The 24,394-nt window shown below is 36.6% G+C and overlaps 1 protein-coding gene across 1 annotated transcript in view; it reads right to left on the reverse strand.

The window, feature by feature from the left end:
• NOA1 (P-loop containing nucleoside triphosphate hydrolases superfamily protein) overlaps positions 1 to 24,394 on the reverse strand; it is a 241,888-nt gene that overhangs the window by 56,263 nt on the left and 161,231 nt on the right. Inside the window, exon 7 of the mRNA XM_089788123.1 lies at positions 11,601 to 11,646. Coding sequence (XP_089644249.1) covers positions 11,601 to 11,646 — 46 coding nt within the window. The remainder of the gene's footprint in view (positions 1 to 11,600; positions 11,647 to 24,394) is intronic.

A 24,394-nucleotide genomic window follows, 5' to 3' on the forward strand; every position in this document is an offset into this window, starting at 1 on the left:
GCATATCTGATTTAATCTCACTACACAACCCCTGTTGAGTGGATGGACCGAAAGATGTTTCACCTTCTGAATACACTTCATGCGTTTCATCAATTTCAAAATCAGACTTGCTATCTTCATCATGATGTTGATGAACTTGATTGCAAAGAAAATCCTCTTCAAATTGTGGATTTGAGAATATAGTGAATTCAGATGTATCTTCTATCACTTCTTCGAACAATGGGTTCAAGAATATAGAAATTGAGGCATACTATCATGAGATCTTTCATCCAGACAACAAATGTTTCATCAAATAGTGTACTAAATTCATCCTTTTGGGAATCATCATCTTCTTGACTAGTAAGATGGATACATTCATCAGCAATCTATCTTACGACTTCTTCGTGTTCATATGACGTATGCAATTCTATATCATCTTCACTATATGTATTCTAGGAATTATTATCTCCTTCATCCAATACCTCTTGAGAATGCACTAATCCATCACCTTGCTCACCATGGTGATTCGGGAAAAAAATTGGACCATTTCTTTCAATATGTTTCTGATATTCCAGATCTAAAAAGGCTGAAATCTCCTCAACAATAAGAGAGTCCTCTTCCTCATTTTCAAATTCACTATCATCTGTAGGCATATGAGTATCATCATGGGCTGATTCTCCTTTAGAATGTTCAAAATTTTCATCTCCATTTGAATCTGAAACTTCATTTGACTCATATGTTACTTCAATCTCGCATTCATTTTCCTCTGCAACTAGTTCATTATCCATAACTTTGAGAAAGTTAAGAAACTGACGATCATATGAGAGACCTGATTCCCGCATCCTGTTGAGAAGATTAGATGATGGAAGTCTATATTCTGAAGGTATTTCTTGATAGGCATTAAACATCCTTATGAAGAAGTGTGTTGCAAATTCATCTTCTTGCTTTTTTAAATTCAAATATGCATCCAAAGGAGATATATAACTCGGACTTTCATCCAATATTTGGAAGAGAAGCATCAAATCAAGATCTTTTGGCTAGATTCCCAACTCAAGAAACTTTCTTATCAATTCCTTGCTTGAAGGCATGATGTCTAAAGGTACTTCCTGAAAAATATCCACCATCCTTATAAATAAGTGTGCCGATGTCTCACCTTCATATCTTTCTAAATTGAAAAACACATCCAAGGGGTGTATGTCTACTTCCTCCATGGTGTAACATAGATCCGCCTTCTGATCGTAGTATACTTTCTCCATGTTAGGTAATCAAATTATTTCCTTCTGAGTCTTCTCCTCAGCAAAGCTACCAACTGAAACTTTATTGAATAGAATCGCCACCTCTTTCGAGGAATGTATTGATTTTTTGAGTTCTTAATTATAGCAGAGTACACTTCTGAACAAACTGATATAACTCCTTTATAATTCTAGTCTTACAAAATCTTGAACTCTAAGTAACTGCACAACACTTGTTGTGAGCAACTCTCTCTAGTAGAGTCACCAATCTGTTGGTTCACAAAACCGCAAAGTGGAAATCCAAGAGGCTACCACTTCTCCGATAGGATTCTGCAATTAGTTATGGCCAACGAACAGGAATACTTCTCGATTCCCCTGCACTTCAGGTTTCACTACACCTAAGCGGGTAGACCTTCTCCTCAAACCTGATCACTTGGTTCAGAGCTTTTCTAAAGTGAATTTAAGCTTTGGAGTTCTTTGACTGCAAGGTCCTGGAACTCGATGAAACTAAAATTGAATGTTGAGTGTTTGAATTGAATGAATAGTATAAGGTTTTAATAATGAAACTGATGCTTGAAGAAGGAATATATAGATTTTCTAACTTCAATAATAGAAAGACCAATGCCTCTGCTCATCCGGGCAATAGAGTCAACTTTAGTGAATTTTCACGTACAACTTTACAAAGTTCCACATACTTATACTGTCAACAATTAAATAATCAAGATGTGACAGATCAAATATATATGCAATCTTAAATTAGTCCAAATTGAACTTTAACTCCTCTGGTAGGGAGACAAACTGGACACAAATATAAAAACAATTAAATATTTCACAATATCTGCATTGATTGAATTTAAAATGTTAAATGACCATGTCCACTTATCCGACATCTAAATTGTATACAGAATTCCAAAAAAAATAATTACAAAGGACGATTCATCTACAGTTTAAATCTACATGCCATTTAGTAATAAACAAAAGACATTTTATTTTATTATAAAAATAAATTAATAGAATTCATATTACAAAGCCATGTTGAGCCCTTATTCCTCCATACAAGTAATATAAAATGCTTCTTTAGAATATGAATGTTTTCAAATATGTCCCCTTGTTTCAAATGAATCATTCTTCTTATATATCCCACTCATGAGAGAAAGTGACTTTTCAAAGGAAAGGTTATGTGTCTTTGAAAAAAAAATTACAACTTGCAATTTTAATTTGCACCTTTTCATTTCCTTAATTTTTTTAATTAACTTATATCATGGTAAAGTAATTATTATTAATTCTTTCATGGTCAATCCCTTTACAATTTTTTGCAATAAGAGTTCCCGTCACTTTAAACCAGCCTCGCGGATTTCTTAGACTTTTCTGCACACGTGAGTGAATCCTTTGGACACAACTCGTATTGCCAATGAGTGTTAAATATTCAAACCGATATACGAAGCCTGGGTTGATACTGCAGAAAGTGTTGTTGCTTATTTTGATCATGTTGAAAAAAGCATATACGTTTTCTGAACTACCTTGAATCGGTGATTCTTTTGGCATTCATTCCTTAACTCATTTGATGAAACTCCTATTCATTCGAAGATGTAAAACTCAAAACTGCGTATCTTTGAGAGCCACAAAATCAGACACTATAGGCAACCTTTCAATTCCAATGACTGTAATGCTTCGTAGAAGGAATGAATTCAACAGTTACACACATACGTATCAGAGATGCCAAGATTAACACTACAGAATCACTCAACCAATTCGTAGCATCGAATACAATATCTGTTGGTGTTTCCCATCGCCGAGTAATCCATAACTTTTCGAAGCCACATATAATTCAATTGATTTTGATCACTCATGTGTCTTTACTGCATATACATTATTGCCATCACCTTTGAACCCATTATTGTGCTAGATATGCAAGATTTTGGGATATCATAAAACTATCTTCACACTTGTTGTTTACGTGTTTGGAATTCAACATCATCAAGTTCTCTTTATACGGCATCCAATCACGCCATTTGTCTTTGTAGTATATTTGTCGCACATCCCTGCCATACACACGCAAATATCTACATGATGGTAATTGCCTCCTATATTATCAGCATAGTTGATCCTTTGGTTAAAACGATTTGTAGATGATTAATATTTGCTTGCTCCAAACATTATTATTATTCCCTTTTTATTAGGAAATAGGGTTTTATTGCTTTTAAGACTGGCAGAGCTCCTTATTCCCTATGACTCCATGAATATCTCTATGTCGTGGTTTACTACACATGCTAATTCCCACTTATGCACAGCATCATCAATTACTCAGAACAATTACTTCTCCCTTTTCTCATACTCGTGTATAAACTTATGTCTCATTCTCCTCCATAGCAGGGCCCTCACTGGTATAAACTTTCAATCATTTGTTTGAACATTTGTAGCTGCAAGGATCATCAGAAATTAAGTGTTGAGGATTTGAGTTGCCTGGAAACAATTATTCTTCACCACTATTATATTCTGGAAATTATATCAAGAATATCTAGTCTAGGGAAGCTGATAGACTTAAACTTTTCTCATTGTTTGAAGCTTGAATAGAAAATTTAGTGCTTCGAAGAATATCAAACTATTTATTGCAATGTCACTGTCATTACCCAAATCTAGAAGCACTGTTACTGAATGCTCAAAGCTAGTTATGATGTTTTAGAGAATCACTAAATATGGAATGCAGGTGAAAGTTTAGGATTTTATACAACGCTTTGTGATATGGTAAGGAAATCATTGAATATCGCTGACATACAAAGGAAGAGAGTTTCCCAACATGATCGGTTCATTTTTTCACTAAAGGCTTATTATTTTTTAAGGGCAAGGGAATCATGTTAGCATAATTGGAGCCTTAAAATTTGGGCTCCCTCAGAACCAACACCCGACAATCAACTTGGTGGAAATATGGATTATATCAACGACCCTCTGAATAAGTAGCCTCTATTAGTAGTTGTCCATCTTCCTAGTGATGCGGACTCGATTGAGGATTGTTTGCAAGAGAAATCTTTACAGTTGGTTGAATATGGAGTTTATGCTTCTATTGTGTCTAAGTCGTGCATAACTACAATTTTCCATGTGAAGGGCTTCCTCATAAAAACAATAGGATCTACATGAGTTGTGAGGTTCTTGAGGAGATTGATGATTACATTAAGGTTGTGGATTTGGACATCGATGTAGTCTATGTCTGGCTTCTTTAGGATCTTGATGACTCTAGACATGACAATGTAGCACAACAGAAGTTTGATATGGATGTTTATATTAGAATAGAGCACCAGAAGCTTGATGGAGAGTTACTCTTTACTGGTATGATGGTAGAGCTGACAAATATGGGTATAGTAACAATGTTGGAGTGCAATGCGTTTGGATTCATGCTGATGCAAGAGCTTCCTCATGGAAGTGGCAAGATTCACCTGAATTATAAGACTCAATCAGAGATTAGTGTGTGTGATCCCATGAAGGTTTTGGATCAGAGCACCTATGTGTTTTATGATTGGCTTCCATGGGATCGTGGTGGTTTTGGATATAGCAATGTTTATATCAGAGTGACGCAACAAAAACTTGATGGATATTTACTTTTCTCACCTACATCCAGGTGTGTGTACGTGATCATAATACTACATGAAGACTTCAATAGATACAACTATCCATGCTTGGTTTGGCATCCTAGAGCTGCAGTGGGCAAACTACTTGCTGATGGATTGCTTGAGGGCAAGCAATCTTTGAGCGATGAGGATTTGTAATGTGCCCAATTTTTAATAAAATATTTTGATTAGGTTAATTAATAAAATGGTACTTAAATTTAAATAATATCACAAGGACTTTTCTAATAAATAAAGGGGCCAAATTTTTATTAATTATCCATAGGTGTTTGTTGTGTCTACATTTGTTTGTAAACCCTCAAGAATTTTCTCCGAAGGGGTATTTATGTGCGGCGTGTATGAAGTTGTTAGTATGTTATTTGGATTATTTTTATTGTACTACGAATTCCTATTGTAGCTTAGTATTGTTCACCATTTCAAAAGTGCAAGACCTTCCCTACTTGCTATAACATCAGGTTTTATTTACAAAATCAGCTGAATCTAATATCCTAAACCAACTATTGAGATCAATCTAGACTAATCACTGAAGTTAATTTGCAACTAAATCTATTACTGAATTTCAAATTTAATTTAAATTTTGAGAATAAATCTAATCTAACACTGAAATTAAATCTAAATGCTGAAATTTAACCCTAATCTGAATTGTTGAAAATGAAAAGTTGCATCTAACATGCTAAAAAGAATCATATTATAATTCTATGATACATCTATTTCCAGGGAAAGAATCTTTCAGTTAAAAATAAATAAACAACTTAAAAAAAAAGATACGTACTGATTTACTTGAGAGACTTTTCCAATTAATTGACCAAGCTCTGACTTTAGTGAGAGGAGAAGCATTAACGTAGGCTTAACCTCCCAACCGCGGACCTTTTTACTTATCCCCACAAGTTCTAAATTAATAGAATGGCCCTCCCTACCCTAAGGTCAAGCTTGGGACATTCATCGATCCAGTCATCGGAGTACTCAAGTGGGTTGAGGTCCCAACAGCTATTCGGTTGAATAACTGAAGCATCAGGACAAAAACGCGATCATTTTGTTGTGGCATGTTTTCCCTTTTATCGCCCTGGCCAGGGATTTCAAAGGTGGGTTTTTATAACCCGATCTCCACCGCTCAGCTTGACAATTAATTATCAAAGTGGAACTACATGAGCTATTTGCATTAGATTAATTTGTATATTATCAATTACTGATATCTTTCTTGTTTTTCTTTTGTCAGATTCATCTACACCTCACACCATCAACAGATCTTTAGACCGGTGTTTTCTCGGTGCCTGAACCGTTACATCTTATACTTATTCATAAGATTAAGACTCTACATTCTCAAAATTTCCTTGGTATTCAGAGTTGATCATTATTACTATTTTGTTTGTTTGAGACAGAACATTTCATGACACAATCTACAGATTTAAGACATGGTTTGATAAAGGTATAGTTTATATTCAAAAGCATTTTTGAATTAAGTGATGGCAATTGGTAATATCAAACAATGAAATAAGATGAGAACATAAGTTTTATTACTTCCTTTATCGGCTTCTATCATAAGCATCAACTACTTTATTAGTAATCATGTAAACAAGCTCTGTTGGCATTTTCTAATATGCCGAGCACAAGGTAAACAACAGGACTCTATTCTGTGCACACAACTCTTACATTTTGTATCAGCTCGACCCAAAAAGACAAAGAAAACGTGAGTGAAAGAAGTTAAAAACGATTTAGCACATCCTTACTTGGCTATGGATTACTGTGTACCCTGCTTTGTGAACTCTTCAAAATACCCGCTAAATCTGTTGTTCAGTGATGCACAAGACTGATTTCGTGTAAGCTCAGAGGTATGATATCGCGCTAGGCAGGGATGATGTTGCAGGTGATAACGTTTTGCAGAATGGACGACGGATCTTAGTAGGGTGTTAAACGTATTTGCAAAATAAGAATTTGAGTCGGATATAACAGGATACAAGGAAAATAGACAAACTCGAGTTGCAGAATACTAAGGTTCTGAGACTATGGCGGAACCAAGAACAGACGGGTAACTAGTTGGTGATGTCTAAAAACGACAAGGCAAACATATAAAAAGATAATGAATGGCTTTTCAGCTTCTACCGTTACAAGACTCAAATGCGCTTTGAATTCCATCGAATGGAAAAATGAATCGTTGGAACAAAGGTGAAAAAGTTTTATTAATATTATTTAATGTTATATTATTATCTTGGTTAGGTTATAATTAAGTATATACAAGGTGACATTATTGTATTATAAATCCTAATATAATAGTGCCACTTTGCAAATATTTAATTGTGATTTTAATCAAGGTAGTGATATAATATTAAATGATATTGCTATTTAATAAATAGAGGTAAAAAGTTTATTTTATTTTTAGCTCATGTAATTTCCCACCTAGAAATTTATTGTCAAGCTCTAACAATCTTGCCATGGCGACTTTTAGATCAAACTTGATATTCCTAATAACTAGGTCATATGATCATCCCATTTCCAAATGACCTCGTTTCGTAATGCTTCCCCTCCTTCCCGGGTCTTTATCCTACAACATTCAAAACAATCATTCTCGCCAAAAACATCAATTCATAATTCATAATTTGTTAGATAATATCGTTAGGTTTTTCATCATAAATACTAACTGATTGAACAACGGCTAAAAACTATCTTCATTTCACATGAACACAACGGCTAAATTTAACTGACTTAAATTCATATAGTACTTTAGAGCGATGCAACGTCTTAAGATAACTACTTCAATTTCACATGAACATGAATAAATAAAGCAACGGCTATAACTACCATGATGAAACAACGGCTAACTTCACTTGAACATGAAAAATTATTTTGGTTCAACGGCTATATTTAGCTTAAAAATTTAAGGCAAAAATTGGGATGTAACACTTGGCTATCAAGGTTTTGGTAGGATTCCTTCACCCTATTCCATTTTTTGTATTACTTTACTTGGATTAAGCAAATCCAAGTACCATTATTGTTTGCAAGCATATTCTCTCTATGATAATTATGACTTGCCCGTGTATCTGTTATATGGTGTACTATTATGTGTTGGCAATTAGATCTCTCCTCTAATTCGTTACTGAAGGATATTAAAACTCAATTTTGATATGCTCCCTACAATGCAAACACCCCACACGAACCACCTCCATTTTAAATACTATATGCCAAGCAACTTTCTGTCAGGAACTAGAAGCAACTTTTTGATGGCCTCCGAGCAACTTCTTGATAGGAACTAGAAGCAATCTCCTAACAGGAACTAGGCAACTTCCTACCACGAACAAGAACCAAGAAACTTCCAATCGGGAACTGAAACGAAACATTACATCATTTGTTGTATTTTTGCATTTATACCTACACACTTCATTGTGGCTCTGCATTTATAGCTACTTTATCATACTTTTGCATTCTTGGGTATTTTAATCTTATGTAAAGATCAATACTAGTCTTGTCATTAAACTATATTGAAATGTGCATATTTACTATTTAGTTCACAAAATAAATTACTATAAATTCATTAATATTTTAGCATATTGATATTATTTATTAAGATTTTATATTATATTATTTCAATATTATTATATATTTATGATTTTTTAATGGTTTTTGCATTGGCATACCAAGCCCCTAAGAGTACCAGGGTGTAATGACTCCTACCAATAGGCTACTAAAAACCTCTAATGCTGAACTGAAAAACTTTGTCAAACACCTCACATACAAGGGTCGTATGACTGATATAGCATTTCAGTTTGCTTTAATGACTCTTTTCATCAATTAGCATCAATAAGAATGCTTGCAAGAAGACTCAAAAATTGACTAACAATGACCTAACATGAATGTGCAACTTATTTTGACAATATTCAATGCATATATGTGACTAAAACTACTTGCAATATGCAGCTACAGAAACTAGTAATTATGACACACTTTGAGTGCAACCTAAGATGGCATTAATGCACTTACAGCCAAGTGGCATTAATACAAACACTGGCATGCAATCTAAATTACACTACTGAAAGTAAAAACTAGATATAGGAAATTGTTAAGCAACAAATCCACTCAAATTGATGATGTAAAAATGATGCCAATGTATTCATCCAACAATAATCTAAATGCCATTACATTGATATGCAGAGTTTCAGCCTTAGGCAATGCGAGCAAGTACCAAATCGAACTACTATTGCTGATATGCAAGAATGGATGTAGGAATGTAGTAGTACTCCTTTTTATACATGATACTAACAAGCTGAAAAAAGTACATTAAATATGAAAACCATTACTGGCTGATTACAAACTATGAATTTTCTTGCAACTACAAACTGAAATGTAGAACCTGGATTGTGCAAGTTCTGATGACTGAATGCTGGCGATGGAATGATAAAAAATGCAACCCAAACTGTCCTTAAGACCAGCAACTGTAAGGCCTGCAAGTATAGCCCTACCTATACAGACTATACGGCACCTAGCAAAAATAAATGCTGGGCTACAAGGTGCTGAAATTGGCATGAATGGTGGCACCCAGGTTGGAGGAATATCCTCCCAAAATCTGAAAATCAGACTCCCAGCTGGATGTGAGATATGAGCAAAAAGGTGGTTCCAAACCCTATCCTAAAATTCTGAAAACTAAATTAGACTTGTAGCAAAAACTTTTTTGGATTGCTTTTTCGAATCTGCTTTTTCAGGCTGCTTTTCCTGATCTACTTTTTCACTTTGCTTTTTCGGATCTGCTTTTTTCACTTTTCTTTTTCGGAAATGCTGAAATGCTAAAAATGGCCTTAGGCCCAATGATGCCCTAGCTGAAGTGACTGAAGTATCACCTCCAAGTGTGCAACCCTTCACAAGATATTTCATCTCCTCAGTTATGCAAAATCCTTAGGAGTCTTCGTTCCCAAAGATCAACTGACTATCTAAAGACTATCTTGGCTCCACAATAGACTATGTGACTAAATCACAATCTGATGTCAAGATAAAAGATAGACAACTGGATGATCCAATGCAAGACCCATAGGGTCTATTTATTCAGTTTTCAGTAGCTTCCTCTAGAAGTCACTTAAACATTCTAGAAGCATCCAAATATTCTTATGAAATAAAGTGCACCTTCATAAAGTATTACTTTAACAAATTATAAAACTGGGCCTGAATAAGGTAACTTTACTTTATAACAAACATTGGCCCAAATCACTAATCGACTGTAAGGAAAAACAACTGCCAAATAGTCGTTGATCAACTCTCTCCACATCACCACCAGTCTACGAGACCCTGTGATAGACTGATCCGGCACACTAAAGGATGTCAGCCAAAATGGGGACATGACACAGGGGATGTGGGGTTTTTGGAGACACCAGAGATTAGTACTCTTACCAATATGGCTAATATTCAAATAAAGGAGATGGGGGTACTTGGAGATACCAATTTTCTAATATAATTTAATAATTTCCAGATAATATCATAACAGCAACTTTAAAAACAAAAGCAGTAAATCACTCGTACAAGAATAGTAAAGGCAATTTCTCTTTAGATCATAATTAATCAGTCATACAACTATTTATGTCCCTCTCAAAAAGTTTATACTTTCACTATATCCAATCACTATAACTTTGCATGGATTTTTATATCATCAAAATTATCAGCACAATATATTATGTGGGCTTATAATATTTATGTGCCTTCCATTTTTGCCTTTTAATGTGTTTTCCCCTAAGTGTTTTGGAGGGAGACATCAATTGCTTGTTAGGAGACGGCAGGAGACAGCAGCCAAAATAAAACAATGTGTCAAGACATTTCTGAGCACATCTCCCGTATTGGATATGTGTCTCAGAGGTTGAGTGAGTTGTCTCCTCATTGCCATGGAAATTTGTCATACTAGCATACCATATCCATGTATCTGTCCCAGGTTCTGATTCTTATTCAACAACTTAGTTTAATACAAAAAAGCATGTGTGCAACACAATTATATCCCAGATCTCACTCACAAAGGCTGCAATAAGTTTGAATGGTATGTCAAAGAATCTTGGTTGTGGTTGATTAAATCTCACAGCATAGAATAAAATTTGAAAGGGGGATGTTCAACTTGTATACCAAGACCAAACATATTACTGTTAGCATCCAAATTCAAGAATTATATTATCCCTCAGCTTATTGTAAATGTAGTAATGCTAAACCATATTAGTATCATGCAAGCAGGCCATTGATTTCCTGTATGGCGGAACAATAAATATTTGAATAACTAGGACTAGTATTAGTAGTAAAATTAGTGTCAAATTCTAGTCTGTTCCTTGGTATAAATTAGAAACACCCTATTTCTTTTGAATCGATCCTATTTTCTTAATTCATTCTAATCATCAAAAGTTCACTCTCATAATCAAAAGCTACTGTCTGGTTCTACTTGTGTTTGTAGTGAATATAGAATTAGCTGAAACAATCCATTGAAGTGTATCATTCATTTGCAAGCATTTTTAGATAAGATGCCACTATTTCACAAATCACTAAATTTGCACCATAATCACACCACTGACCTGGATCTCACTCACAAAAGCTGCAACAAGTTTTCATGAATCAGGCAACATTTGAAAAAATTACGAGAACAAATTCCAGGATCATCATTAATCTACATTTATAGGTTATAATACACTTGAGTTGACTATATTATTATAAACAATGATTATGGAAAAATAGTTTGGCCTGTTTTGTGTCATACTTCCTACTTAAAAGGTAAAGGACAAGCAGAAGAAAGAGACAGGAATCAACTCTCGTCACTTACTCAATAATGCATTTATGAAGGCTGATTTTCCCACATTAGCAGAGCCCTGCAAACAATTGCATCATGTGACAATATATAAACATCTTAATAGTGGAAAAGAGAACAAAGAAAATATGGAACCATTCAAATATAATTTAAATATTATATCCAGAAGAAGATAAAATTGTATGACATTTATGATAAAAGCCACTCGAAAAAGATCAAACGAACCTATTAACAAGGATGGAATATCATATTAATATATTGTCAACAAATAGGAGAAAATGAGAACTCGATGCCTCTCCTGAATTTCATAACTTTGCAATGTATATGGTGGAATAATAGAGATCCAAGTTAACCATGGGTTTGTGTGCTTTATGAGATGAAATTTATTTCTCAAAATTATTCTAGGTTCAAGATCCTTGAACTCAGAAACTAATTATTTTTTAATTCTTTTCACATCTAGGTGAGTGTAACGTCTCCTTTTCGGGGTCCGTCATGATTGATAGTTATTAAGTCAATCGTAATATAGATAAGACTTAAGAATATGTCCAGAATAATAATTCCAATTGCCCAATCATATTATTCCTTTGTTTATGGATGGATGGTAAAGATGTTATCCAAGTTACCTAAACACTAGCTATAGACTCCCTCAAATTTTATATGTCCAAGTCCGCATCCTGAAGGCTTACGGACCATTGACCCCTACCCTCTATTGGGATATGATCCATTAGCTTGGACTTATGCAGGCCCCTCCTTAGTAACACCATACTCCTAACATTATCTTTAACTCTTATGTCCAAACTTATTACTATTCTAGATCATGATGGAAGTAGTGGGTGTTAACCAAGTTGCCTAGATACCACTATCAATATATTCCCTCTAAGTTTACAGATCCAAACCCATACCATGAAGGTATACAAAATGCTGACCCCTACTTTATCTTGGGACAAATATCCATTACTTAGAATTTACACAAGCCCCTCCTTGGCAACACTTTAATCTTCCCTTAGCCAGATAGTACAAAGAGTGAAATATGGATATATATTTCTGATTTTTCTATGAAGATAGATATTACAATCTCATTATTGTAAATGTTATTAATAGTACAATAGTTATACTTATCAATATATGATCGATATTCATATATATAAAAATGTATATCATATAGATATAATATATCTTGGAGTCATCCAATATTCTTTATTTCTTCCTCCTTTTGAAGAAAGACCATTGTGTTTGTATCATAGTTATGAGACTCGGACTTGCCTCTGACTCGGAAAGTCCAAACCCGAGTTAGACTTAGACTCGGCGACCGAACTCAACCAGGACTCGAAAAATCGAAAAACCCATGAAATTCAAAGATTTTTAAGGATTTAAAGATCTTTTCATGCATCATTTAGTCAATTAACATCAAATACACACTAATTGGGATAAATAGAAGCCACTTAACACTCATACACAATTTTGCATAGATCACATAAGTATAACAGTGAATTTTTGAAGGAAAAAAACTGAATAGCATAATATAAAGTTAACCATAGTGTCACTGTCAAATGTCTACAATATATGAAATCCATGGAATCAAAAGTTGAAAACATATATCAAAATATCAGCTAGAGTGTAGAAGACTGAGATTCATAGTAGCCTATGCCCTCCTATGAATACACCTAAGATAAGTCATGGAAGACTCAACTATTGAGAAATATGTTTGTTATAGCTTATGTGTGCATTGTAGACAACAACAGGGCTCTCAAGTATGTCTATCAATTTGCTTGGTGAAACACAACCTTTAACAATAAAAGTCTTTTAATAACAATTATAGTTGGCTTACAAATTTTTGCCAAGAAAATGATCAAGGACATAGCCAGCAACACATAAGTCTGAAAGATTATAACTTTATGTACAACACTAGAGAGTTCTAAGTTCTAACATTCATGAACACAAGTCAAAAAAAAAAAAAAAAACCTCATATACATCACTATAGAATTCTAACACAAATATATGTAATTCTGAAAATATCTGTACAGCTCAGCATTACTGAACTCTACAATGCTGAAAGCGACTTCTTCATAATGAAACCCAGATAGTAACCAATATTGGCAGTGAGCCTTCAATTTGGGTAACTATCCTTCATTTTGAGATGCAGGCTTATTCGGTTGTGTAATTTAAAGATTTAAACATTAAATTTCTTACAATATTCAAGATTTTTAGACATAAATTTGAAGATTTAAGATTTAAGATTCAATCCTTAATAAATTTCTGACATACCACAACATCATTTTCAGAATTAATATACACTGAAAAAAAAAAAAAAACACCTTCCAAAGATCTCTATCTTTAAATAAAATATATATATATAAAAATAAAAGTAAAAATTAAAAATAAAAAAAAATTGGGAGAGTCCTGGGCTCGGGACTCTACCAGGACTCGGCCGAGTCCAAGTCCAGAGGCCATTTGCCTCGGAAAGGCCACCTCTGCCTTGGACTTGTAGAGTCTCAAAACACTGGTTTATATTCTCCTTTATAATCATAATCCATTTGAAAAGTCACAACCCTTTATAATTACAATCCATGTGAAAAGTCGCAACCCTTCATTATTACAACCGTATCAAATAGTCACACCCTTTCATCATTGTTGTCCTTTGAAAAAATCACTTCTTTAATTTCTTTACATTCCTTTCCTCTTCTATTAATCCTTCTTTTAACTCCTCTCTTTTCCTCTTCTTCCTCGTTTTCAAATAAACTCCCCTCCTTTTTATATCTTAATTTGAAGGAGTCACATCTCTATTTTCATATCTCTTGACCTTTTATTAGATTTAGTTGATTTATATTATTCCAGTGTAACCCAAAGACTCACATCCCCCTCCAAAACCTTGTAGTACCCGTCCCCAAGATGTTCCCACACCAGGTACTAAAGTACCCAAGCACCCCCAGCTCTGCCATTCTACAACCATGCCGCCGCTGCGATGTGTACTTGAATTTCTATTTGAATTTTGATTTTTGAATGTTACTATTGGGTATGTAATATGTTACTATGTTGAATGTCAATGGTTCTAATTGATGTAGCAATTTTGCTATGTTCAAATATTTTAATTTGGTATGTTCTAGTTAACTACTAAAACATCATTTCGTAACTAACATTTCAACTTCTATATGTATACTATACAACACCCCTCTCTAGCCCGTCCTCCCCTTGCCGCCATCCCCCAGCTGTCCCCTAGTCGTCCTGAAAATGAGGCCCATTTTCCCCGCGTCTCGGAACCTCGCCCTGACATCCCGTTGTCCCGAAGTACCCCAGTACTGGTGTAACACTGTATTATTCATTATTATTTATTTATTTTATATTTCCCAACATTTATTATTAAATCCTCTTTAGAAAGGTAACATACTTTCTACAATATTCTCTCTTTTAGTTAATTTTATCTATTTATTCAGTCTATAATTTTATTCATATTTAAATATTTTAAATATTATTTATTGATAATGGATTATATATGTTATTATTTATATTATAATAATATTTTATTATTATTTCTTATTTTATATTTTAATATTAACTTTAATAATGATTTATTATCATTATTATTTAATAATATTCTATTATGTAATTATCTATTTAATTGTATTATTTATTATGAAGCACCCACTAGAACATATAACACTAAGTGATTGAGATGAAGAGATGAGAAAATATATTCCTTTGGTTTATTTCATCGCACAACCTTAGAAATTATCTTCAGAAACAACATATAAATGACCAAAGCAAAGATAAGATTCCTTAAGTTTCCAATTAATAGTCTTCACTTTAGGTGAATAAAACAATCGAGCAACATGGAAAAAATATACAAAATATCAACCAAACTAGAAAGAGTCGATACCCCTTGAAGCTTACTTTCTTAGGTAAAAGTTAAAACAATCTTCTCATGGTCACTCTTAAGCCCATTCCACAACTAAAGAATATGAAGTGCCTCTATAAACAATATCAATCTAAAAAATATGGATTATTGTACAAACATTTTTTCATACTGCATCATTTTTTGAATCAGAATCTTAAAAGTTCTCATGTTGTGACCCATTCTTCAACCCTTTCATTATCATCAATGTTATTTTTGTTGTCTTTAGTCAATGGCTTCCTAGCTCAACAAAAAGAGCTTTGCACACATCTGGCAAGGAGAAGATTGAAGCTGGGACAAGTGTTAAAAGGTTAAAATATTGTTTAGGCGTGAAAAAATGTCAGTCAATGGAAGGGTCTGCAACTCAATGAAGAAGCACAGGCTTTGCCAAAACAAAAAAGAAGCGCATCATGGTAACATCACATGTTTAACCAAAGAAGAAATCAAGTTAAAATTTGACAAGGTGTTTTCCAGCATAATTTGAAAACTTACCAAGGCTTTACAAAAAAAAATGGGGAAAAACTCAGCCAATTTTTGACAAAAAACTTGGGAACTTAAAAGCATTACTCAAGTTTAATTAGAAAAGTATTTTTCCGCAAAATTCAATGAGAAGATGCATCCAATGAATCAACAAATGTAAACACACAAAAAAAAACCTGACTCTAGATATATTTAAAGCTTTAAACACAAAGTGGGTACAATATTGCAATTCGCATGAGAAATGTTGATGGTTGGAAGCAAAATAGTAAATAATTTATGTAAAACTAAAATTAAATACATCATTACAATTACATGATCTTCTTTCTAGCTCTAGTAAACACTAAGGGAGAGGTAGAACTAGAGGGTCTAGTCCTAGAAGTTTGCACTGGGCATGGCTATGCCTCCTTGCTTAGTATATCTGACTCGGTCTATGGCTCATCTTCCATCCTGGTTATGGCTCTACCTCTAGATTCTCCTAGTACTAGCAATGACAACTCATTCAACTCAATGTCATCTAGTATGAAACCAAATCTATACACACCCCCCCTCCCCCCCCCCCCCGGCTCCTCCGCAACCTACCACTCCAAATCATTGATTTCATCCTCTTCAAAAATCCACTTCAAATCGATAGAACAATATCAAAATGTTTAGAAAACTATTTTCCCCCTCTCAGCAAAATACAAATGAAGAAACGTAATGACCCCTACGACTTAGAATAGAACAATTATTTATTTATTTTTAAATAATAATAAATAAATTATGATTGTAAATTTTTTTAAATATATACAATAACTTCATGGTTTTAAGACTTATTCAATAGTCAATAATATTAGTCAAAATAATAGTTATTAATTTCCTTTTATCAATATAATCCTATAACAATTGTTATTTTCCTATTACAAGCTATTGTTAAAATACATATTATTAACAATAACTATTGTTAAAAATGAATGTTAAATACATAGCATTAAAATATAATAGTTAGCACATATACAAAACTAAATAAAACAAAATCAGTGTAAGGGCAGAGAAAACCACGAGCAATGCAATTGGTCGTGACCCTTAAAAAGTCTACAATATTTATATAAGGAAAAGGTGGGACATGGAGGGATTCACAGAGTTGGCAGAGAAGAAAGGAGCGAGAAGGAAAGTAAAACAATAAAATAAAAACACAAGAATCCTACTCGACGGTCAGACAAACTTAAGCCAGAGTATCAAGGAAATTAGAACTAGTGGGAAACACTTATCGTTTCAAGAGACCAGACATCTACCAATGAGATTGAATGTATTGATGGGAAGCCCTCACAAATCCAGAGAAGCGTGCACTCAGACCAAGACATTGGGTTGAGAGAAAGTGATTGTGAGAGACAACGGACATTAAAGATTTGATAGAAAAGTACACTAATCTGTATACCAACCCAACAACAAACAATAGAGATACTGTGAAAAGTAAACATAGTGAGGAGTTCGGTAGGATAGTCTGAAGGTAATGTGAAAGATAAAGGAACTAGCACCATGGTTCATAGTCATCGTGCTTAGCAAGCCAATCAATAGAAAGAGGTTACAGAGTGTAGAAATCAAAATTGCTAGCAAACACACATATCAAAGCGACTTGGAATCCCACAATAAATCATTAAATCAAACATTCCTCTACATCTTTCTAAATCGGAAGTCAATACGCTCATCAACACATACAAGTGATTGTAATAGAAGAAATACAAATTGGGGTTAATCAGTCCACAGTCCAATTAAAAAACCAATCATACAATACCAGTTGAGCCCAAAATAAACACAGACCAGAGAGCTTTTTTTAATATTCTATAGCAAGAGGACATTGTTATAGACATTAGTACACATCCCTATTCTCATTACTCAAGAGATCAATGGAAATTCATCTTATTCCTTGTAAATACAGGCAGAGATCCAAGAGTCTCCGAAGGGCTTTAAGCAATAAAGTGACAAACAGGCAACGCAGGGATTGAGTATCCCTAAAGTCAGTATATTGAAAGGCTTTTACATATGCATATGAAAGGATGGATATACTTAATAAATTATCCGTAAGGCCTAAAATGAGGGAAACTTCTTATAGGAAGGATGGGTAGATCAATATTGATTACCCATAAGGCCTTGAGAAGTAGAGTTACAGTGAGAAGATGGTGATTAGTGGAGAGCAGTTCTAAACATTTAGAATCCCAGGAACTAAGCACTTGATCATAACCCCTTCTCAAGTAGGGAATCAAGTAGAAGTTAGGATCTTATATTCGTGCAGTTTAAATTTTAGTAATTAAATCTAACCTTATCAAATTATATCTATTTTATATTGGAATACTAACATGTTGCAAGTTCAACAGCGAGAAATCGGGAGACACAATCGGATAAAACAAGGGACATTACAAGAAATGAGATATGAAATTAAATTGTGTCGTATTTTTCCTATAAGTGTTGTTAGAAAACTAGAATTGAGATTTGAACAAGATCTCGATGAGTTTTTGGCAAAAACTCGGCAAGTATATGACAAGTTTTGGATGCTAGTAAAAGTCAAAAACTTGTCATGCTAGAAAACTCGGCCAATTTTGGCAACTCGGCCAATACTGTTTACCGTACAGGTAAAGAAAATGAACGCATACAGACAATAGAACACGAACAGCAAAATTATATTCGCATACGCCAGACATACATTATGCTTCATAATATTCGCAATAGTAGATGATTCATGATTTACAATGATCCCAGACGGAATATAAATACTACCGCCGAACCTTCCCAAAGGAGTCCATCGGCCACAAATATTCTATCCGCTACAAACTATTTACCCGTCGGCTACAAAATACAAAACATCGACGACAGTCAATCCGTCGGCTACAGAAACACCGCCGGACCCATCCAGTCGGCTAACACCATCCCCCCCAAAAAGAAAAGTCGTCTCCTGATGACTAACAAAATATCTGAGACAAATTAACAAACAAAATACATTAACAGAGTGACTACAACAAGAAAAATCTGCTTCTGTCACATCACTTCCACATTCATCCCGTTACATCTGGAGCCTCTGCTAACACAATACTGTCTCCTCAAGCTGACCTTGATAGCCACCTGTGCTGCTTTCTCTGTTTTCAATTCCTCGGTACCCTGAGCCAAGTGTCGCTGCACTGCCTCCAACTGGATGATCAGCTCCTCCCGAGCTCTCTACGCATCCACCAGGACAGCCTCACAGCCAACACCTGCTCCCACTGCCTCTGGTACACAGAAAGTCCATGCCTGCAGCAACTTCAACTCTTCTCAACTGGTCAGACTCCCACAACTGATATCCGCAATGATTGGGGGTCCAAGGGGCAATGCCCCTCACCGCCAAGACCAAATTAACACTTCGCAACCCACACAGAAATGCACAGAACACACCATTTCTATCATTATCTGTTGATTCTGCACTCTTTCTGGCAACCACGGATGCATCCCCTTCCCTTTGGCATCATCTATCACTCATTCTGAACAACTTGATTCTGTCATCGTTTTTTTTTTTGCAATTTCTCCTTCTTGACGAAATTAGTGTGCCTCTCAAAACTCTTGGCGGAAATCCTAATCCTCTGGATGGAAACTGCCGAGCGCATAAATTGAGAATCGCCAATCGACAAAAGAATGATGGCCAACTGCCCGAGAACAGCCTTCCCCCATATGCCGACGCCAATTACGTTGTTCAACTGAAGCACAGAGAAAACCCAAGAAAGCGCATCGAAATCTTGTATTCCCGCAGAGAAGTCTGCTGGCCGGAGGAGTTTTCTAAGTTCTATGCCCGCGGTCCTCTTCCTTTTACTGGCAGAGACTTCTGGTGAGACTGTTTTCTTTTAAGCCCGTGGCCTTCCTATTTACTGGCGAAGATTGCCCGTGCGGAGATGTTTTGAGGTTTCGGAGGGAAAAAACCCAAAAAAAATAAAGTATTTAAGCCCGCGGCGCTTTGCTTGGCAAGGAATGTTTTTGTCTTAAGAGCCCGCGGACAGGCTGCCCGTGGGGCTTTTATTAACCCGCAGACAGACTGTCCGCGGGGCCTTTCCTTTGTTGCCCGCGGGTCCTCTATCTGTTATGCCCGCGAACAGACTTGCCCGCGGGGCCTTTCTGTCTACGGGGCCTCTGTCTATTACGCCCGCGGACAGACTTGCCCGCGGGGCCTTTCTATCCGCGGAGCCCTCGTTTTTTTTTTTTTTTTTTTTTTTTTAAATACAAAGCACCTCACATTTGCCTCTGACCGTCGCCATTTAGCAACGACAAGGGGGTCTCCTTCTGCGAAAACGACAGTTTTCTTGGCACCATATTTTTTGAATTTGGATCCGTTGACTGCCGGAGGTACCTTCTGCCCGTCCAAAGTTGATAATCTGATTGCTCCATTGTTGCCGAGCTTCCGAATCTGATATGGTCCAACCCATCTGGCCTTAAACTTTTTCACTTTGATTTCATTCCGACCGTCATATGCCTTACGTCTGTTCTATGCCACCTCCGTCGCCCATTGTGCCTACGGTCGTCGCACAACTGGATTATTTCCTTGCTGTCGGTGCCCTTCCACTAATTTTATGCTACGTTGTAACCTTTTCTTTCCGTGCGGTCCATTCACCATGTACCGGACAGTGGGATCTTTCGTTTTTCTGTGTTCAGCCTGTATGTTCTTCCCCTCAGCTTCAGCCATGGCAGCTTTTCCTTCTTCCGCTTCCCTGCATTCCTCCAGACATTCATTTTCCTTTGTTTTGTCACGTTTGTCGACTGTTAACATATTGCAACTCGGAAACAGTTCGTAGTCTTCTATCTGCCAATGGTAAAGGCCATTCACCGAGTCTAGGTCGTCGTCATTCAATCTTCCGTCTAGTCTCAATATTCCTTCTTCATACTTCATCATCACTTTCGTCGCCGCTTTCTGAATCTAATGATGTTGCCTCCTCGCCGACCATTTGTGTGTGCAGGTCAATTGTGAATCTTTTGCCTTCGCCCTCCATTGATAGGGTATTTCGTTTCCAATCATGCTTTACTTTTGCTTGCACCAACCAATCTCGTCTCAGAATAGCATCATATCCTTTTCTTTTCAATGGAATAACCACAAAATCCAATAAAAATGGTTGCGTACCAATAGTTACCGTTTGTGCCCTTAAGGTTCCCAACGGTTTGATCCCGTGTTGGTCCGCCATGAGCAACTGGAATGTAGGTGGCCACAGCGTCGGCTTTGCCAACTTCTTCCAAGTATCCTCTAGTAAGACATTCACGCTGGACCCTCCGTCAACAATTGTCTCTGTCAAAACATTTCCCAAAATCCCCATCTCGACGACCGCCGAGTGCCGTCCGGAGCTGAGTGCCAGCAGCATTGGGTCTGTTGTCATCACTTCCCTACTATTCCTTCCTGTGTCCTCCGATGCTTTCGAAAACGGTGTATGATTCAGAGTGGTCGTCCGTAACTGGGGCATTGTGAGAAGGAGGTCACTTATCTTGACTAGTATCTCCGTTTGTAAGATCTGTCGTACAATGTTTTGTTCTGCGAAGTTCCTTGCCAAGGTGTCGGTGATGTCCTTCAACTGAGATGTCCCTGCTGACGATGCCTTTGCAATGTCTGCCTACACTTTCCCCACTTTTCTCTTTTCCTCCGCTTGCCTCCGTGTAATTGCCAGAACCTCCTCTACATCCGTGCCAACAGTGATCAAGTTTACTCCAGCCTTTGGACACTTGGAATCTTCGTGATCGTCGGGTCCGCACCATCTGCATAATAATTTCGATGTGTTTGCCGCTGTACAATCCTGTGCAAAATGACCCCACAAATTACATGCTCGGCATTGAACGATCGGCCGTCCGTTTGCATCATACTGGGTTCGACTTCGGCTTCCATTATTATTGTTATTGTTTGCATTGTTGTTATTTTGCCCTCTGCTATTATTCCTATACCCTCCGGATGTAGCACCGGCGGTATTCATGTTTCCGCTACTACCCGATGGGGAAGCCTCCTGTGTGAGAAACACCTGCAGAGATCCTCTTGTCTTCATGTTAAAGGGACAGTCCTTTGTCGAATGGCCCATGATCTGACAGATGTCACAGAATTGGTTCTTCGGACACGATCCCTTAGTATGACCGTCGGTCTTACATTCCATGCACCACAATTCACTACCTTTTGGCTCCTTCTACATGTTTTTAAACTCCATCATGCGAACCATATCCTTCTATAAGGCACGAACCTTCTTGCTGTTGCCTTCGTCGTCGCTACTATCATCTCCGGCAGGCTCGTCGTCATCAGAATCAGAGGAGCTAGTTTTCTTCTTCTTTGTCTTCTGCTCACTTTCAAGGTCCAGTGCTCTGTTATACGCGTCCACATATGACGACGGTGGCACAATTTTCATTTTCCTCCGCAATTCCGATCGTAAGCCGTCCATAAACCATCTTTTGTGCAATCTGTCTGCCGGCTTGCTTTCCATTTTATTTATTAAGTCTTTTAATCTCTTGGCATAAACACAGACAGTTTTGTGCTTCCCCTGCTTGGTATTGAAAATTTCCGCTACGATTTCATTATCATCCCGCAAGAGTTTAAATTCCGCCAAGAACTCCTTTTTAATATTATCCCATTTATTTAGCTTTTGTGGATCCGTATCCGAAAACCAATCAATCACCACACCCCGTAGGGTTGCCGGAAATTGTCTCATCCAGTCGTCTTCATCAGTTATGCCATTTTCCCTCCAGATCGTTTCACATGTTTTGCAATGTCGAATGGGATCGGCCGTACCATCGCCATTGAACTTCGGCAGTTTCTCTTTTGGTCCCGCCATCACAATTGGTTTCTGTAAACAAGCGTTGCTCGGTCCTGCAACACTGGCGCTCTTCACTCCCACACCGGCGGTCTGCACTCCCACACCGGCGGTCTACACTCACACTGACAGCCTGTACTCCCACATCGACGGACTGGTCTCCTACACCGGCGAACTGCTCTCCCACACCGGAGGTCTCGACAGCTACGAACCTTGGTGAAGAAGAAGGATCTTCTGAAGTTGTTTCCCGCAGAAGTCTATCCTGGACGAAGAGGTCACTCCACGCTCGTGCTCCCTCGGCACTGCGAGCCGTGCGAGTAGATGCTCTTCCGTCTAAATTTTCTTCCTTCGGCGAACACAAATTCAAGAACTCCTCCCGTGCTTCTTCCACCAATTCCACCCGCTGCTGAGTCTCCTCCAACAATTCCTCCGTGCTTCGGTTTCCGTCGGCAATCTTTTGAAATCTCCGTCGGCGTTCGGCTTGCTATGCCAAAATTAAATTCTCTTGCGCAGTACGGATTCCATCTTTTCCCTTGACCTTATTCTGATCCTTGTTAAGCTGATTTGGCATTAATCTTCATTCCTCCCACCTTCCAGGTTCATAAGGCAACGGCGCCAAATGTTTACCGTACAGGTAAAGAAAATGAATGCATACAAACAATAGAACACGAACAGCAGAATTATATTCGCATACGCCAGACATACATTATGCTTCATAATATTCGCAATAGTAGATGATTCATGATTTACAATGATCCCAGACGGGATATAAATACTACCGTCGAACCTTCCCGAAGGAGTCCATCGGCCACAAATATTCTATCCGCTACAAACTATTTACCCGTCGGCTACAAAATACAAAACACCGACGACAGTCAATCCGTCGGCTATAGAAACACCGCCGGACCCATCCAGTTGGCTAACAAATACTCTCTCAATAATACATCTATGTTTTCCAATACAACGGAATTCAAATAGTGCCTGATCAACATATGAGCATACACCTATGCACTAGAGTTGAGCAAGATTTGAAAACCAAAAATTTCAATTAATGCAAATGGCACACATCCTCCAACTGAGGAACATAAAGGTCATCAAAAAGGCCACTCAAACGTAAGAGCGTGAGCAAAGATAAAATTGATCAATTTCTTTGTTTATATATTGACACATGTGGTTGTTAAAGATTAATAATAACACATCTTCACAATAAAAAAGTTGCAGTCAACATGAAGTGCACAATTGAAGGTACAAAAAATTATCATGTATGATAAAAAAGTACCAACATGTTTAATTGTGTACAACAGAGAATTCATTAAAATCCAAAGAATATGCGAACTTATATTGGAGAATATCGAACTTATATTGGTGAGTATGCCATGTAAGGAAGAACAAAAATTGGTTAAGTCAAAGGTGTAGTCATGTATAGAGGCATCACCAAACAGTATAACATATGTTTCTAAAATGAAATCTGCGTCTACACATTTTTGGCATACAACATCTTAGGGAGATGACAAAAAGATTTAAGTCTAAATGTGCAGACTGTTCATGGGCGCAATTCCTCAGCAAGGTGAAACCTGTTAGGATTTAATCCAAAAATATAGATAAACAGCAATAAGGAAGACTGAAAACAAGACAAGAAACACACGAGATTATCTTGGGAAAACCCTCTAGAATGA

The sequence above is a fragment of the Cupressus sempervirens genome, chromosome 1 (genome assembly GCF_028749045.1).
Source record: "Cupressus sempervirens isolate cs-2001-9-10 chromosome 1, ASM2874904v1, whole genome shotgun sequence".
NCBI classification, from domain to species: Eukaryota; Viridiplantae; Streptophyta; class Pinopsida; order Cupressales; family Cupressaceae; genus Cupressus; species Cupressus sempervirens.